We start from the raw sequence: 19,252 nt of genomic DNA on the forward strand, positions 1-19,252 counted from the left end.
TTTCTAAGAAATCATGAGGACATTAAGACAATGAAAAAAAACTAACTATATAAAGATAGATTTTAAGTGATTATAAGTAGCAGGCATAGAGATCAACGTTGGTTACTTAAGAAAATAAAATGTGCAGCCCGAGTTCTACAAACGAAACAGGATTTGAATCAAGCAGTGTCTCACTCTGACAGACAGTATAGTTCCTCAATACACAGGGTAGGACCCTTTTTCCAGCCTGGGACCCCCTTCTCCCGTTCAAAGTCTTTGTCTTCCAGATGTTTCTCCAGGTGTTGAGTTGGGGGGAGGGGGAGAAGAGAGACCAAGTGATGATGTCACTTCCCGTCTTATATTTTCTTCCAGCTTGCTGGAAAGATCTTTTGCTGTGACATGGGGATGAGGCAAGTAGCGTTGGAACAGGGGGGCCAAGGCCCTCCCACTTTTTGCTGGCCATAAGGACAAGTAATGAGGGGCAGGAACTCAGGGAGAAGGGGTGGCGTGAGGGCGGAGCTACAGTTCAGGCACCTGTTGGACCCCCCACACACACACTTTTAGGGAGCTTCTAACGCTCCTGGATCAGGCAGTCCCCATTGCTCAAGTCTCCATTGTATACGTGCTCTCACTGTGAAGTTTCTGGGATGGCCGTTGAGAGAGTGGATTCCCTGTAATGGGCCATCAGCACATCTGGCTGGTCCTTTGCTGGACAGAAAGGTTGACTGTGGGCGTCTCCCAACCTCACTACATATTTCAGTAACAAACACTGCAAAACTTCATACCTTCACATACAGTGATAGCACATACAATCCAACTGGATATTAATGTTGAACAGATCAAGACTTTCAAAATGATACCTCACAATGCATACTTTGTACAAAACTATCATAATTATATGACAGTGGTGAACATGGGGATCCCAGGGTGCCACCTGAGGTACAGAGTGGCACAGTGGTATTAAATTTATACAGAGAAACAGAAGTAGTGCTGGCTGATTGAAATAGGTCTGACAGAGAACGTTTCTGACAGAGAGTAAAAGGCGGGAGCACAGAAAATACAGAAAGGGCTCCCAATCTTTCCTTTCATATGAGCCCACACTCAACCAGTTGACGCATCCCAGAATTCTTTGAGACAGTTGTCTAAAGAGGCGTAATAAGAAATGACTATTGTTTCTCACTTGGTATTTTTGACAGGGGAAGTGAGCCTGGCCCTCCAGACATTTGCTCGCAACCTTCTTGGGAACTGCAATCTGTAAATTTAGAACTTCTGTGCTAGTCCATGAATTTATCTTTACTATGCCTTCATGGTTTGGCTACACCAGGGACGGCCAACCTGTGGCTCCGGAGCCACATGCGGCTCTTCAGAAGTTAACAAGCAGCTCCTTGTTTAGGTACTGACTCTGGCACTGGAGCTACAGGCACCAACTTTCCAATGTGCCGGGAGGTGCTCACTGCTCAATCCCCGGCTCTGCCACAGGCCCTGGCCCCACTCCACCCCTTCCTACTCCCTCCCCTAAGCCTGCTGTGCCCTCGCTCTTCCTGTCTCCTCTCCCCCAGAACCCCCTCCACGCAACAAAACAGCTGATTGGGAGATGTGGGGAGGTGCTGATCAACGGTGCTTCCGGTGGGTGGGAGGCGCTGGTAGCGAGGGGGTGGGGGCTGCTGACATATTACTGTGGCTCTTTGGCAATGTACATTGGTAAATTCTGGCTCTCTCTCAGGCCCAGGTTAAGCTGGGCTACACATAGGGAAATTAAAGACCTCAACCTTAAGAAACAAATTCAGTTTTGGAAAAAATTAACCTCTTAACTATTCAAGATTCCCTTCCTTCCCAAAATTGTTGTGAGCTTCTAGGAAATTCAGTAGCTTTCAGACTGAAAAGGAATTGAGAAAGTATGCTGAAAACAGTCCTACAGACTCCTGCAATAATAGTTTTGCTCCTTTAGCATATACGCTATTATGCATATTTTAAATCAGCATTGCTCTTAAATTCAATCAAGTTACAGTATGTTAAAATTAAAACACAACCTTTATTCTCTCTCTCACACACACGCGCGCGCTTTCTTTAGGCAAACTGTTCAGTGAAGGAGGTAATTCCCCACTCTTCATTAAGGGCCTAATCCTGAAAGGAACAGAGAATGCTCAGTTCCCCACACAGAATCCTCAGATCTTTACATGATTAGGCCATATACTTCTCTGTGCTAACTTGTGATGATCATCAGATGCAAAGCTAGGATGTCTAGAGTGGAGACATCAATTCAGTTATAAACCAATGCTCTATGATGTACTCTTTGATATGCTAAATATCACAAATGCTCAAAATTTAAGCCATCCACGACTGGAATCTTCTTGAACTCCTTACAGTCTCTGAGCCAAAAAACCAAAACACAATACAAAGACATTACATAAAAAACCCAAGGGAAGTGGGAAACTATAAAGCCCAGCATTACTGCAGATGGGATACTTTATGTACTTCCATATTTTAAAGTGTTTGAATTACTTACAATTTTAATTAAATCTGAACTTCTGGGCTTTTGAAAGGGTTGTCTGTTTGGAGTTTACTGATTACCAAACATTTCAAACTTGTGCATGGTTACGGGTCGAAATTTTAACTACTATGTTTTTGTAATTTCTTTAGGGTTTAGTAAAAATTTAACACTGGACCAGGGAAAGAAGATTGAGGGGGTACAGTCTCCTTTCTCCTGGCAGCTTCCGACGATCCCATACATCTCCTAAGGTTCACTGGCGGAGAATCTATCTACTGCTGACCTCAGGGAGGTGCACATGGGCAAGCACATCAGTTCCTACTGAACTTTATTAGACAGTCCCCAGACTGCACCCCCTGCCAGTCTCATGGGTCTCCAACCCGCCTGTGGACCTCCCTTTATAAGCCCTAGGAGCGTCAAAGCCCATCAATTCCAGCCACCACAACAAGCCTTGGGAGACATTTTGGGAGCCTCTTGGACCCTCCCCTCAAACCCTATAGCCTCTGAATACATATTATGGCCCCTCCTTCCTCTCCATCACCCAAATTCCTACACAGCTTAGAGGACTCTGCAGTCTTATATACGACAGTAAGCTTGTTTGTTTCTAAAACCTCCTAAGGCTCATAGAAAGAAAAGGAGTACTTGTGGCACCTTATAAACTAACAAATTTATTTGAGCATAAATAAATAAATAAGTTGGTTAGTCTCTAAGGTGGCACAAGTAGTCCTTTTCTTTTTGCGAATACAGACTAACACGGCTGTTACTCTGAAACCTAAGGCTCATAGGATTACCCTCCAGCGAGCCTCTTAAAACTCATAGTAGGTGGTGGGCCCCCATTCAAACTACAGTTTACATGATGGGCTGCCCAGAAGACAGTAAGCTTTAAGAGGCTCAGAGGACTTACCGTTCTTCCAGATCTCAGGAAGTTCAAAGAAAATAAAGGAGAGTAAAGCCTCAGAGCCATCTCACACAAACAAACATTCTCCAACTTCCTTAGGTCCTCTGAACTAGGCCTCACTTCCTACCTGACTTGGAGAGCGCACGGGTGCAGCAGCACAGATGTGAAGCCAAAAAGAGGAGTTTTGGTGGGACACAAAAGAACAGGGAACATTTACTTCTCCCCCACCCAGGCTCTGCACAGGAAACTTAGCAATGGAACCTCTTTCCCCGCTGACTTCTTCTAATTCCCAGCTCTGGTTTTGGTGCTGAGAATGAACCAGAGTTCTCTCATTCCCCAATCCTGATGTTATTTAAAGTGTTAACTTTTCGTCTTTTTTTAACCTTTACTTCTATACACTACAGACACAGCCTACCACTTTTCAAAGTATTTACTGGATTCAGGCAAATGGATTTTTTTTTTGCCAGGGCAAAACTCAGACACAAAGAAAAAAAACTCAGTTACACAAACTAAACTATGAAGCAGCTACTATTACCTCACAATCAGCTTGCAAAGATTTAATGTTATATCTTAGTTAGAAAATCATTTTTGTTTGTAGTTAGTACACTCTGAAATAAAAATAGCAAATTGTTAGTCCAGTTAGCTTCAAAAAGCTAAGTGATATAATTTTCAAAGGCTTCCTGCTCAAAACTCCCACTTAGTATAATGTATTAAAATAGAAACTGCAATACAAAATGTTCCAAAATTATGTATGTTATAGCCATTTACTGAAGTGTCACGTGTTTATTAATTTCCCCAAAACCTTGCATACAGGAATCAAAACATTACTCACCAGTCTGGAAAGTATTTCAAGTTGAAAAGTAAGTAAAGATACAGCACCTATCTCTGCTCAACCAGCTACAGAAGAGCTATCCAATAGTTCTTCTACTTATAAGACTCCAAGCAGTTGCAAGCTATTGAGTCAGAAAAGAGGAAAATCCCTAGTGATAAGCAAGTGACCTGAGGAAACCTATCCCAGCGGCTTGTCTTGTTAGGGAGGGCAGGAGATAAATTGGTTTAAAGATTAAGTATTGGTATGAACTTAGTTCCACAAAACAAAAAAAAAAGCATACTTTATGAGAAAATTCCTTTTCTGATGCAACGTCTTGCAACAACTGGAATCTTGAAGTTCCATGTTAAAGTCATTAAGAAACCACAGTTCATCACAATTCAGATTCATGAAATCCATAAATGATGTTCAAGCATATTTATCTCAATCTTTTTTCAATAAGATTCTATATAATATTTTGGCTGCAGACACACAATGACAGCACTGCAGCACTTTGTTGATGTTTGGAAGGGCGTATCTTTGTAAAAGCTAGAAAGTTTGGGGGAAGGAGGTTGTTTTGTTTTTTAACTAGAAGTCTAGGATTCTGCAGAGGTTGGTAGGTATAGAATTCCACTAGGAAAAGCAAAGTTTAAACCTTTTTTAAAACAAGATGTACACTTATAAGTCAAAAGTGACAAGGTAAAAAGCAAAACATGTTTTCCTAGCCCAAAATGTTGTGAAATAATTTCACACTCATCTCTCTCTCTCTTTTTAAACCAATTGAAATTAAATATTTTGGATGTTATTCTACATTTTCAAATATATTTATTTCAATTGCAACACAGAATACAAAAAGTGTACAGTGTTCATTTTATATTATTTTTATTACAAATATTTGCACTGTAAAAATGATAAAAGAAATTATTTTTCAATTCACCTCATACAATACCGAAATGCAATCTCTTTATCATGAAAGTGCAACTAACAAATATAGGGGTTTTTAATGTAACTGCACTCAAAAACAAAACAATGTAAAACTTCAGAGCCTACAAGTCCACTCAGTCCTACTTCTTGTTCAGCCAATCGCTAGAACAAACACTTGTTTACTTTTTCCAGGAGATAACGCTGCCCGCTTCTTGTTTACAATGTCACCTGATAGTGAGAACAGGTGTTCTCATGGCACTGTTGTAGCTAGCGTCGCCAGATATTTATGTGCTAGATGCATTAAAGATTCATATGTCCCTTCATGCTCCAACCACCATTCCAGAGGACATGCTTCCACGCTGATGACTTCTCATTAAAAAAAATACATTAAATTTGTGACTGAACTTCTCGGGAGAGAATTGTATGTACCCTTCTCTGTTTTGTAGGGTCTAAAGTTTTACATTGTTTTGTTTTTGAATGCAGTTTTTTTTGTACATAATTCTATATTCGTAAGTTCAACTTTCATGATAAGGAGATTATTTTATAATTCACCTCATACAAGTACTGTAATACATTCTCTTAAAGAAAAGGAGGACTTGTAACACCTTAGAGACTAACAAATTTATTTGAGCATAAGCTTTCATGAGCTACAGCTCACTTCATCTTGTTTTATAGCACATTTGTAATAAAAATATAAAGTGAGCACAGTACACTTTGTGTTCTGTGTTGCAATTAAAATCAATATATTTGAAAATGTAGAAAACATCTAAAAATATTTAAATAAATGGTATATTATTAACAGTGCAATTAATTATGATCCCTAAACCTGAAGACTGAAGCTCAGATTATGTAACAGACATCTTGGACAGATTTGTTCCCTTAGTCAGCAAGTATTAAATTAAACAGAAAAAACGAAAAGCTATTCAGCCATGCATGAACTGAGCAACTGGAGTGGTGGGATTTATAAGTAGCATATGGAAGAAGGGCCAAGTTCTCCTCAGTTAAATCAGTTCAGCTCCATTAAAGTTAATTAATGGAAATACACCACAGTAACGTACTTTTTCAAATCCAGCATCCCAAGACAGGGATACAATTCCAATTTCTACATTGATAAGCAGAGTCAACAGGAAACGTGATCTATCATCCACTGAAACTGAAGCAAAGGCTTACAAGGTAACAAAGACGCATAGGTTCAAGATGACAAGTGTTTTCTGCATCAACCAGCCATTCACCAAGAGTCTGGGAAATACAAACATGACCAGTGAGGTGTGCCTTTTGCTTTAAAAGGTGCTACAGGTAACAAGCTATACATTTGACTACAGCCAAAATGAACAGTTCTTGCTCAAAGGACTTTCCAGTTAAAAAAAATAAAAATGGCTCACCATGTAAAATGACAGCAACTTTACAAAGCCTTCCAGTTTTTAAAACTAGAAGAGTACAATAAACCAACAGAACAAGAAAGTTGCATCACTACAACATAATACACTCACCGCTCATGTTTCTAAAAGGAAGTGTTTATGAGATTAATTTTGCTGAAGCAACTCTCATGATATTATGTCAATTTCAGTTACACCAGCACTGCTCCAAGTGAATTAAAGGGACACCAGCAACTTAGGTCGCTTCTATTTTTTTGGACCTGCCATTTTACCGTTAATATCCCAATGACTACAAATGAAAGTTTTCCAGGAATACTCAGAAAGAGGAAAAACAATGTACTTCATGCATTTGACTTCACCATTTTCCTGAATAGTAAGTGTCCCTCATTTGTTTGTGGGGGTCTTTACACCCAAAACAGGGAAGAAAAAAGCATTTAAAAACTGTAAACTGATTGAAAGACTACTGAAATTGACAGGAGTGCATGTATTACCTGAGACTACTTTTAGCTCTTTAAAACTGACGAGATTTCAAGTTGATGGTATCTCCTCAAGGAAGTAACCATAGAATAATTTACTGATGCACAGCATATGAAAGCTTTTGCCCATAAGAAGTTTGAAATTAATCAAACTTTTTAGAGTGTGCAGATTGCACATCAATTTCTTGTTTCATACCATCTTTAAGTGGGGCTTTAAGGGGAAAATGCCTGTGTTATGTGACTAAATGGGACTTACTAGCTAGCTCTGGAATGCCATTCAAGACATTCAGATGATGTCCTTGGTCCAAGTCTCTTTCTACTCAGATAGACAAGGGCTAGAAACACTAAGGAAGCAATACTTTGTTTCCAGAGGAAGAAGGGTAAGAAAGCTATTTTCAACACTAATGCAACCTCTTCCTGCAACATTAAATGTAATCTGAAAAAATTTGGCTGTTATATACCCACACACAGAATGTAAACATCGCCTAGGTGGTCTTTTCCTTCTTATTTCTCATATTAGAAATCCAGGTCTTTTTCATTCAGTTTATCCTGGAAAACCGTGGTTGACAGAAGTAGTAAAACCTGTCAACCAACTAACTAGGAAGTAAAACCTGATTGAGAAAGGATGAACATTTTGTTCAAGCTCTTTAAAAAGGTATTTCATTTGTGCCCAGACTCATTTGACAAACATTTAACAGCTGGAAGAATAGGTCTAGCTACCACACCAACACTTCTATCCCTTCAGTTTAAGGCTCAGAGAGCGCCTAATCGTCTGTGGATCATATAAGCAAAACCTGATGAAAAAAAATGAGTTAAGAATTTGTATTTGAGCATTGTGGGTTTTCTTGGTTTTTTTAAAAGCAGGAACTCTTTCTGTGACACATCCTACAACAAAGATGCACAAGCCTCCCCCTCTCCCCAACACTCTTTCACATATCACATTTAAAAGTATGATGGTGCAAAAGTTCTAGCCAGACAAAGTTAAAAATGAAACCACTGACAGAAAAACTAGATACCAAGCTACAACAATGCAAACTCTCCTTTTAACAGTTACAGAGGATAGAGCTGCGAAAGCATCTGACTGCATGTTAGGAATGTTAACAATAAGGCTTCATTTGTTGCAAGCAGGGTGAACATAAACCAATGTTTATTTTTTTAAATGGAGTTTATTTAAAACGATAATATCTTAAAATATTTAAATAAATATGCTGAATCCATGAGTCCCTATCAAAAACTGAGTTAAAGGCAGCTTTTCTATATAAAGAATCAGGGGAAACATCTAACTTTTCAGGTTAAGATTTAGAAATGTAGCATAATAGGTCACATGACATATTAAGGGCTTGTTTTGTTTCTTAAAAATGCATTTTAAATGGTGGTTGGTATGTTTAATTAAATTCCAGTTACCATCTCAATGCAGCTGGGTACAAATCATGACCAAAAACGTTAAATTATTAGTAAATAAGCAACAGTCACCATTTTCTAACACACTTAAAGTGTACAATTATTTAATAAGAATCTGAAAATATTAAGCGATATAATTGCTTAAAATGTATATAGTTATAGCATACCCACCTAGGTAGCAAAAATATCTAAAACCTAAATTTACAATCTATTTAGTTGTAAATCAAGATGTTTTAATATTTATTATATCAACCAATAAGAATGCACTTGTCTTTAGAAAATAACTGAAGTATAAAGGGAAAAGTTGATTAATACCGAAGATTTAAGTCACTCCACCCAGACTGCAAGCCTATTCATTTTGGTTCACAATTTTCAGGAATGTTCTGAAGACTAGAGGAATAGTGTTTCCATTCTCTGCTGCCATGCCATGTACTGTTTCCACAACTGTGACAATGAGTAATTAACCTGTTTATAAAGCCTACCTATCATAGAATATCAGGGTTGGAAGGGACCTCAGGAGGTCATCTAGTCCAACCCCCGGCTCAAAGCAGGGCCAATCCCCAACTAAATCATCCCAGCCAGGGATTTGTCAAGCCTGACCTTGAAAACTTCTAAGGAAGGAAAGATTCCACCACCTCCCCAGGTAACCTATTCCAATGCTTCACCACCCTCCTAGTGAAAAAGTTTTTCCTAATATCCAACCTAAACCTCCCCCACTGCAACTTAAGACCATTACTCCTCGTTCTGTCATCTGGTACCACAGAGATCAGTCTAGATCCATCCTCTTTGGAACCCCCTTTTTCAGGTAGTTGAAAGCAGCTATCAAATCCCCCCTCATTCTTCTCTTCTGCAGACTAAATGCCAGTTCCCTCAGCCTCTCCTCATAACTCATGTGTTCCAGTCCCCTAATCATTTTTGTTGCCCTCCGCTGGACTCTCCAATTTTTCCACATCCTTCTTGTAGTGTGGGGCCCAAAATTGGACACAGTACTCCAGATGAGGCCTCACCAATGTCGAGTAGAGGGGAACGATCACGTCCCTCAATCTGCTGGCAATGCCCCTACTTATACAGCCCAAAATGCCATTGGCCTTCTTGGCAACAAGGGCACACTGTTGACTCATATCCAGCTTCTCGTCCACTGTAACCCCTAGGTCCTTTTCTGCAGAACTGCTGCCAAGCCATTCGGTCCCTAGTCTGTAGCGGTGCATGGGATTCTTCCGTCCTAAGTGCAGGACTCTGCACTTGTCCTTGTTGAACCTCATCAGATTTCTTCTGGCCCAATCCTCTAATTTATCTAGGGCCCTCTGTATCCTATCTCTACCCTCCAGCGTATCTACCTCTCCTTCCAGTTTAGTGTCGTCTGCAAACTTGTGAGGGTGCAATCCACACCATCCTCCAGATCATTTATGAAGATATTGAACAAAACCGGCCCGAGGACCGACCCTTGGGGCACTCCACTTGATACCGGCTGCCTACTAGACATGGAGCCATTGATCACTACCCGTTGAGCCCGACAATCTAGCCAGCTTTCTATCCACCTTATAGTCCATTCATCCAGCCCATACTTCTTTAACTTGCTGGCAAGAATACTGTGGGAGACCGCGTCAAAAGCTTTGCTAAAGTCAAGGAACAACACGTCCACCGCTTTCCCCTCATCCACAGAGCCAGTTATCTCGTCATAGAAGGCAATTAGATTAGTCAGGCATGACTTGCCCTTGGTGAATCCATGCTGACTGTTCCTGATCACTTTCCTCTCCTCTAAGTGCTTCAGAATTGATTCCTTGAGGATTGCTCCATGATTTTTCCAGGGATTGAGGTGAGGTTGACTGGCCTGTAGTTCCCAGGATCCTCCTTCTTCCCTTTTTTAAAGATGGGCACTACATTAGCCTTTTTCCAGTCATCCGGGACTTCCCCTGATCGCCATGAGTTTTCAAAGATAATGGCCAATGGCTCTGCAATCACATCCGCCAACTCCTTTAGCACTCTCGGATGCAGCGCATCCGGCCCCATGGACTTGTGCTCGTCCAGCTTTTCTAAATAGTCCTGAACTACTTCTTTCTCCACAGAGGGCTGGTCATCTCCTCCCCATGCTGTGCTGCCCAGTGCAGTAGTCTGGGAGCTGACCTTGTTCGTGAAGACAGAGGCAAAAAAAGCATTGAGTACGTTAGCTTTTACCACATTCTCTGTCACTAGGTTGCCTCCCTCATTTAGTAAGGGGCCCACATTTCCTTGACTTTCTTCTTGTTGCTAACATACCTGAAGAAACCGAAACCCTTCTTGTTACTCTTAACATCTCTTGCTAGCTGCAACTCCAGGTGCGATTTGGCCTTCCTGATTTCACTCCTGCATGTCCAAGCAATATTTTTTTACTCTTCCCTGGTCACTTGTCTAATCTTCCACTTCTTGGAAGCTTCTTTTTTATGTTCAAGATCAGCAAGGATTTCACTGTTAAGCCAAGCTGGTCGCCTGCCATATTTACTATTCTTTCTACACATCGGTACACCCCAGGTAACACACAGGAACAGATAAGATTTAAACTGAAAGAAAAACCCCACTACTTAAGTTATTCTATAAATAAAAGCAATCCAGCTATTAGTACAAATATCTGAAGACCAATCATAGTAGCCAGGCACAAACACTAGTCTTTCCAATCCACAGATGGCACTGTTATTTCTTTAAAGGGATCCACCAAGCCACCCACAAAAGGTAATTTTTATGTCACTAGGAAAGAAAAATGATTCATTTACAGCAAAGGTAGCCCTGTTCACCTCAGACTGTGTCAATAACCCTTATGAACAAAGCCTATTAATAGCACAATTAATCTCTACTTTAGAGTTCTGTACTGGCAGGAACCACTAATATCAAAGCACCTCCCACATTAGATTTCCAAAAGCAAAGTGTTCAGCAGACTTTAGGGAGCCTTCAGCTCTTCTCCCTGCTTCAGTTATAAGAAGCTCTGCTTGGGGTATTATTTTGCAGGGAAAAGGTGGATGGGGCAGTTGTTGGAAATATCATATTGGTAACAGAGAGTTTACTAACTAAAAGGAAAGACTTGCAGCAGAATCTAAAGGTGATAGTATGCTTCAAATTATTATAAACTTCTCAGTGGTTTTTCTGCTGCATCAGAAAGACTGACACCACAAAAAGAAGCACAAGAGGAAAAACTAGTTAGTACATGACACTAGCAATTTAACTTGCAGAAAACCAAGCAATACACAGAACTATGTTAGTTGTACTATAACTCTTAATTTATCTAGTGTTCATTCTTGGCTGCAGAATCATCCGTTTGGCACTTATGACTTCTAAAGCAATATGCATGAATGATCACAGGAGTATGCCTATGCAACAGACTGCAATGCCAAAGGGTACCAAAATATGAGTGAGAATAAATACAGCCAAAGATTAAATACTTGGAAGTAAAAAGAACTGGTAAGGAAGGAAGGAACATAAGAAAAAGAGACTTACAAGGAGAAAAAGATAGAAAATATGGAAGGCCCAGAACACCTGAGGGAGAGAATGAGAACCAAGATGGGAAACGGTTTTGTAACATAATACCACATGCCTATATGGAAGTCTGCAGCAACAGCATGTGGTGTGAATTCAAAGCAAAATGGCAAGAGCCCTACATTTTCCCACAACCACCTCTCTCCCCACTCAAACTTTCCATGCAAGAAAATCCTGCACAATAGGTTCACACCTGTGCTGCTAGAGTTCTATCCCATAGCCAAGGCCCTCTGTATCCCACAACCAGCTGGAACTAAATTCTGCATCGAGGCATTTCTGTTGCACTCTCTTGCAGGAGACTGAAAATTTTTTACATTTACATTTTTAAAGAAATTGAGTTCTCTTATTGAAAGAGTATCAGTACAACACAACCACTAAAACTTCAGGAAGTCACTAGTTAAGGCAGCCTCCACATGCCTTAACACCCAAATATCATATCTGAACGCACTCACTCTTCACCCGAAAAACTCCACTGATCACAATGCATACAAAGTTCTTTTACATCAATCTTAACTCCAACCAAACTGGATAAATATATTCTCTATACACATATTCACAGAAAAAAATACCTATAATCAGCTATTTGTATCTGGAAGTATGGTGCTCAGAATTAAGATTTATGCATAAGTGTGATGCAGAGAAATTTGATGTATTCACTGGTTATATGGCGGAAATAAATCTATATAGAAAATCAGTGTTGAAAAGAATGTTTACGAGAGATGTGGGCAAATTGGAGAGAATCCAGAGAAGAGCGATACAAGATGGAAAGGTTAAAAAAACTGGACATGTTTAGTCTTGAGAAAAGAGGACTGATGGGGGACCTGATGACCTCTTCAAATATGTTAAGAGCTGTTCTAAAGAGGATGATCAATTGTTCTCTGAAGGTAGGACAAGTAGTAATGGGCTTAATCTATAGTAAAGGAGATTTAGGTTAGATATTAGGAAAAACTTGCTAATGATAAAGGATAAACACTGGAATAGCCTTCCAAGGAAGATTGTGGAATGCCCATGACTGAAGGTTCTCAAGAGCTGCCTCGACAAAACACCTGACAGGGATGGTCTAGATTTACTTGGTACTGCCTCAGTGCAGTGGACTGGTCTTGAAGACATCTCAAGATCCCTTCCAGCCCTACATTTCTATGATTCTATTATTGTTATCCACATGAATAACTTAATTTTGATATTACTATCCTTTCTAGGTCTTCTTGCAGAGTTCCAATGCTCCCATTCTTCACATAGTTGTCCTCTTCTGTAACAACCCCGCACAGAGCCTTCCTCAAGCTTCCCTCCCTACTGGCTTAGCCTTGTTCCTGCCACTGAATTCAGCTCCTGAGATGCACTAACCAGCATGCTCCCCAACACACACGTATTGCTGTCTGCTGCACTAAGAAGTCACAGCAGTAGCACCAAGTCCCACTTCTTTCCCTGCCTCCACAGTCCCAACCAACGTCTATTCCATCTCAAAGCCCCATCTTACTCCCATTCCCCCAATACCCCTACCCAGCCTGCCTCCCCAGTATGTTTTTGCTGAGCACAGCTGGTGAGTCAGGCTGCTGACAAGAGATACTACAAAGCAGCATATATGGTGCTTCCCACTCTTCCACGGTGAGCAACAGCTACACTATAAATATTTTCATTAAAAGCCAACTCCCTACCCAGAAGGAGAAGGCAGATTATAAACTGTTTTAGAGACAAGGATAGAAAGCCTTAAAATCACTAACATTCTTCATAGCATTTAGGATACAGCATACGTTTTTACTAATAAATGCTTAAAAGTAGAGGAAGAAATCCAGTAAAATTCAGAGTTGTTTTTTTTTTTAAAATGACTAGCAATTTACAGCTGATTTCATTCAAAAACAGATCATACATCAAAGGCATCTGAACCTAGGAATAAGATACATAACACGGCTGTATCTCAACATCTATTTTGAGGTCAAGTAAAGGAGAGCATGTTGAAGAATCAGCTACAGCAAAATGAAAAAAACACATGCGTGCTCATGTATTTTTATTTTCTTTTGGTTTGTACTATGGAAGAAAATACTTGTTTATCTCCTGTCAGCACTAATTACGCAGGGCCTATGATCAATTAAAGTAGAATTAGGTCTTGGTTTTGCTAAGGAGTATAAGAAATATACCTATTCTTGATGAAAGGTATAAAGCGTGCTGCACACAACCGTGATCTTTCTGGTAAATTTAACAGCTTTCATGGGAGTCTATTCCTTCACCAAAAAGATGTTGACTGGCATGCGGCATTCAAGAAGGCATGAACAAGGCAGACAGTCAGAGGATCCTCAGGACCCTAATATTTTGTGACCATGGAATCATCTGTCACATGTACGAAGTGTGGAAGTGTTCTGTATGGAGCCAGCAATATAATTTAGAACATCTTTAAGGTTTAAAATTGAAGCAAAAAGTGACTTTCAACACAGCTGAAGTCTGTGCTTGCACAATGTCATCCAGCCATTCATTCTAGCTAACAGCGTAAAATACAGATCTTTAGAAATAGGACTACGGTTGAGAAAAGATCATTAAAAAATTAACATTATCATCTCTTCACCAACCACTTAAGCACTCTGAAGTGACAAAAATCCTCCTTTCCCACCTTTATAACTACAGTCTAACTTCTACTTTACTGGAGTATATTCAACACCTCAATAGTTTTGATAAACTCAAAGAGCCTTTCACCTATAGACATTTCTTCCCACCCCGTGCTACAAACTCCAAGGCAGGTAACGTTTCAGCTAAACATCCCAAGCGTTTGTGGGACCTGATACAGCATATATTGGAAGATATTTATCCCAATATATCCAGATGACTAGTGAAGCTTTGGGGATGCAGCATACGAGTATTGATCTCTCCACAGATTTTCATTTCCAATTTGGCTCCAGTGCTCTGCTCCGCTTACAGACAAGGCTCATGGATTTGGGAGGCAGACGTCCCTCCCAGAATAAAACCGGGGGGAAAAGACAACACCCACACGCGTTTGGGCTGACACGCCAGCATTAGTTACTCACAACGCCCAGCTGCCCCGGGAAGGAACTAGCAGGGGGCGGCAGCACCTGGAAGGCAGCGCCAGCTACACAGTGCTCGGACGGTCGCCCCCGCTACTCCCCCCAGCTACGGAGACCAAGACACGCGTCCGCGGGTCGGTGCGCGGTGGGAGAGGGCTGGTGTCCCAGGGGCGCGGAGCTGCCGCGACTCGCCCCCACCAGCGCTCGCTGCCCGCGGCAGCCGGGGTCCCCCGAACAGCGGCCCGGGAAGGGGGGGTATCCCCGGCCCCGCAGCCGGACCCTGAGGGTGGGAGGGCCCCGCGCTGTCACTCCCCGGCGCCGAGCCCGCTCCGGGGAGGACCTGGCCCGCTACCTGTCCTCGCTCTTGTTCTTCTGCTTCTTGCCCATGGCGGCGCTGGCGGGGCCGCCTGGTCACCGCTCGCCTCCGTCCGCGTCCGCGTCCGCGTCCGCCTCAGCAGGGTCCGGCCGGCCACATCCACACGCACCGGGGTGCATATGGTGAGAGGCCGCAGTGCGCACGCGCTTTCACCCCAGGACCCAGCGCGACGGCGGCCTACGGAGAGGGCGCGAGACAAGGGCGCAGGAGGGACCCGCCGGCGCTGAGCCAGGCGCTCACTGCTGCCGCTGGCGTCCCCTCTGGCTGGAGGGCGAACAGCGGCAACAGGCGACACCCTCCCCTCTCACTGCCAGGCCAGCCCCAGACTCGCCCCCTTTACTGCCCCCTGCTGCCCAGCCCTAGGCTCGCCCCCTTACTGCACCCAGCTGTCAAGTGCCAGGGGAGGAAATTTCCCACCCACTCCCTCCTCGGGCATGGGGATGGGCGCTGCACACAACAGAAAACAAGGAATGCTCTAATTCACTGGTTTCAGAGTGATAGTCATGTTAGTCTGTATCAGCAAAAAGAACGAGGAGTACTTGTGGCACCTTACAGACTAACAAATTTATCTGAGCATAAGCTTTTGTGGGCTAAAACCCACTTCATCAGATGCATGCAGTGGAAAATACAGTAGGAAGATGTATATATATATATATATTATATACACACAGAGAACATGAAAAAATGAATGTTGCCATACACACTATAATGAGAGTAATCAAATAAGCATGGAGAAATAGTTTTACTTTGTGTAATGACCCATCCACTCCCAGTCTTTATTCAAGCCTAATTTAATGGTGTCCAGTTTGCAAATTAATTCCGATTCAGCAGTCTCTCGTTGGAGTCTGATATATGCCATCATGTGCCAGCAATGCCCTTCTGCCATGTACATTAGCCAAACAGGACAGTCTCTACGTAAAAGAATAAATGGACACAAATCAGACGTCAAGAATTATAACATTCAAAAACCAATCGGAGAACACTTCAATCTCCCTGGTCACTCGATTACAGACCAAAAAGTCACAATATTACAACAACAAAACTTCAAAACCAGACTCCAACGAGAGACTGCTGAATTGGAATTAATTTGCAAACTGGACACCATTAAATTAGGTTTGAATAAAGATTGGGAGTGGATGGGTCATTACACAAAGTAAAACTATTTCCCCATGCTTATTTCCACCCCCTCCCCACTGTTACTCTTACCTTCTTGTCAACTGTTGGAAATGGGCCATCCTGATTATCACTACAAAAGGTTTTTTTCTCCTGCTGATAATAGCTCACCTTAATTGATCACTCTCATTATAGTGTGTATGGCAACACCCATTTTTTCATGTTCTCTGTGTGTATATATGTATATCTTCCTACTGTATTTTCCATTGCATGCATCCGATGAAGTGGGTTTTAGCCCACGAAAGCTTATGGTCAAATAAATTTGTTAGTCTCTAAGGTGCCACAAGTACTCCTCGTTCTAATTCACTGGTGTGGCCCAGTGAACAGAACAAGGTCAGACTATTGGATTCACAGACCTGCCACCTGACTTGGGTAAATTGTTTTCCCTCACTGCACCTCACCTCCCCCTCTGTAAAACAAGCACAACAGCAGCATCCTACATCCCAGGGATATTGAAAGAATTCATATTTGTAAAGCACTTTGAGATTACTGGACAGCCAACAGCAAGTGCCAAATCTTCTTCTTAGGTACCTACAGTGTGTGCAGGGCCAATATAAACAATGAAGAAGACACAGCCCATAAAGCTTCTCTAAATCCAGACACAGAACACACAGAGCAGATATTTATCATACATTTGAGAGAGGTTTTGGGGGTGTTTTTGAATCATCACTGAAAAGTTTTTGGAGAGAAGCAAGTTTTAAAAGGATAGTCAACCGGATGATCAGACAATGAAAAAATAAGTATTACAAATAGTTTCAGGTGCTATGCCTGTCCCCAAGGTTTCCTGTCAATTTTTGTGGTGTTACAATCATGTTTTCTAAAATTACAAAAAAAAAAAAAAATCTCCCTTTCTGTTCTGTGAACAACTCAAACACCGGCAGAAACTGAATAACTAAAGCCCCTATTTTGCAATGTACTCTATGCAAGCATCCCCATGTCCACACAGGCTCTAATGATTCCAGTAGGGCTTTCCAGCAGTGCAAGGGTCAACCCCACAGAGCTCATTGCAGGATCATAGTTTAACAGACGGTTCTGTACATGCAGAGTAAAGACTGAAACTCGCTCTATGCAAGGTGGCGATAAATGCACAGAGTAAACTGAAAAATTTCCCCCCAACAATCTTTTATTTATAGTAATCTTAGATTTAAAAAAAAAATACTATTTTTAAGTTGCCGGTGATCCTTTAAAGCAGAATATAAAGAAATATCACATAGTGTAAAACAAAAGAGAAGATGTTTCAAGAATAAAAGAAAGCACATTGTTACCAAAAGGAAAGACAGTGGATGGGCATTTTAATACCTGGGATTGAGGAACCATGTACAGAGGCTTTATCCTGGATTGTGCAGGGTGGTTATGGAAGCTTGGGAAATGTGGGGAGTTTAGGTTGGAAGCACTTGTCAATGGGAGGGTTTGGCACATGAAAGTGCTTTCCGGGGAGACGCCCTTAGGAAGGTACAGGAGAAGGTGGGTGCTATCTGAACAATCTGATTTGAGGCATTTGTTACTGGACACATTTGCTGGATCTTCACCTCATCCTCCATACCCTCAATTCTTCTTTCCCCTTGTACTGCATCTCTGTCCTTTCCTTTGCAATGGAATCTCTGAATATACAAGGTTACCTTGCAGTTAAGTTGTATATAACAGAGCCCAAATTCCAATATTGTGTAATTTGGCCCCAGACTACATTGCATGTCAGATAAGGCATAATTCAGAGGGAAGAAACTGTGCTAGGGATCAACACAAAGGCAGCTGACCCACAGCTCAGCTTTGAAGAGATAAACAGAAACGGCTGCACCAACCGATGGGGAAAAAAGGTAGGTTTGCCTTCCAGCTGGCCTATGATACTAAAACTGCTTACAATACCATAGTAAATCAGGAAGTTTGATCAGTGTAGGCAGTACAAGCGCACTGTGGAACTGCTGGAATATTGCTCTGCTCTTGGAAAACGTTTGTAAGTTCCACTCTATGTTAGCTTCATTCAAGGAATTAGGGAGGGTTTAAAGAAGGAAAAAACAAAGGTTATCAAGAAAAGTTCTTGGCAAAAGTATAGGAAAAAGGCCTGTGGTTCTGGCAGCATATACTTGCGTACCCAGTAACACCAATCGAATGACAAACACGCTAGTAGAATTGATCAAGCCTTTTCTTCATTACACAGAAATGTAAAAGAATGTAAATCCTAGATGATACCAGAATTTAAATCAAACTCTGATGCTCTTATTAGTAGCACCCACTTTTAAACAGTAACTAGTAGCTGAAAGCCTCTGCTGGCACACAGGTGTAATTTGTCAAGTGTGTAAATAAGGTAAAATGGCTGAGAATTTAAAAGTTGGATGGTAAGACACCACAAATCCCAGTGATTATTGAACCTGCTGATATGCTGAACAAAAAAAGTTCTCAACCATGCTTGTAGTTCTTTCCATTGCTTCACTCTTCACACACAACAGATATTCTAGGCTTCAGAGTGATGTCTGGGGTTATGATGTGTTCTGGTTGTGTTCACTTATGTCTGTGGGGTTTGTGTTGGGGGATTCTGCATTGAATTGTGAAGGTGGTAAATGAGGGGTGTGTGCTGCTGTGAAGGGCTGTGTGTGTTTGGGGTTATTATATACAGTGGCTGTGTTGTGTGAGTGGCTGTGCTGATTTGTGTCTGTGTGGTTATGCTAGGAGAGTAGCATGGATTTGTGCAGGTGGTGAATGAGGGGTGCGTGCTGCAGTGTGGCAGTTGGGCACCTGGGTGTGACAGTTGGGCCAAGTAATCCATCATTGTACCTTATCCCTTACATAACCTATAAAATTGTTGCCTGCAAATTAGCTACAGAATAAGGGTGGTCATTGGTT

At 41.6% G+C, this 19,252-nt stretch overlaps 1 protein-coding gene across 1 annotated transcript in view; it reads right to left on the bottom strand.

Moving 5' to 3' along the window:
- Positions 1 to 15,418, bottom strand: part of EIF5B (eukaryotic translation initiation factor 5B) — a 73,341-nt gene extending 57,923 nt beyond the window's left edge. The window contains exon 1 of the mRNA XM_074965095.1: positions 15,218 to 15,418. Within this exon, the coding sequence (XP_074821196.1) occupies positions 15,218 to 15,252 (35 nt within the window). The 5' untranslated portion in view covers positions 15,253 to 15,418. The remainder of the gene's footprint in view (positions 1 to 15,217) is intronic.
- Between the last annotated feature and the right edge of the window lie 3,834 nt (positions 15,419 to 19,252).

This window comes from Natator depressus, chromosome 1, assembly GCF_965152275.1.
Source record: "Natator depressus isolate rNatDep1 chromosome 1, rNatDep2.hap1, whole genome shotgun sequence".
In the NCBI taxonomy this organism is placed as follows: Eukaryota; Metazoa; Chordata; order Testudines; family Cheloniidae; genus Natator; species Natator depressus.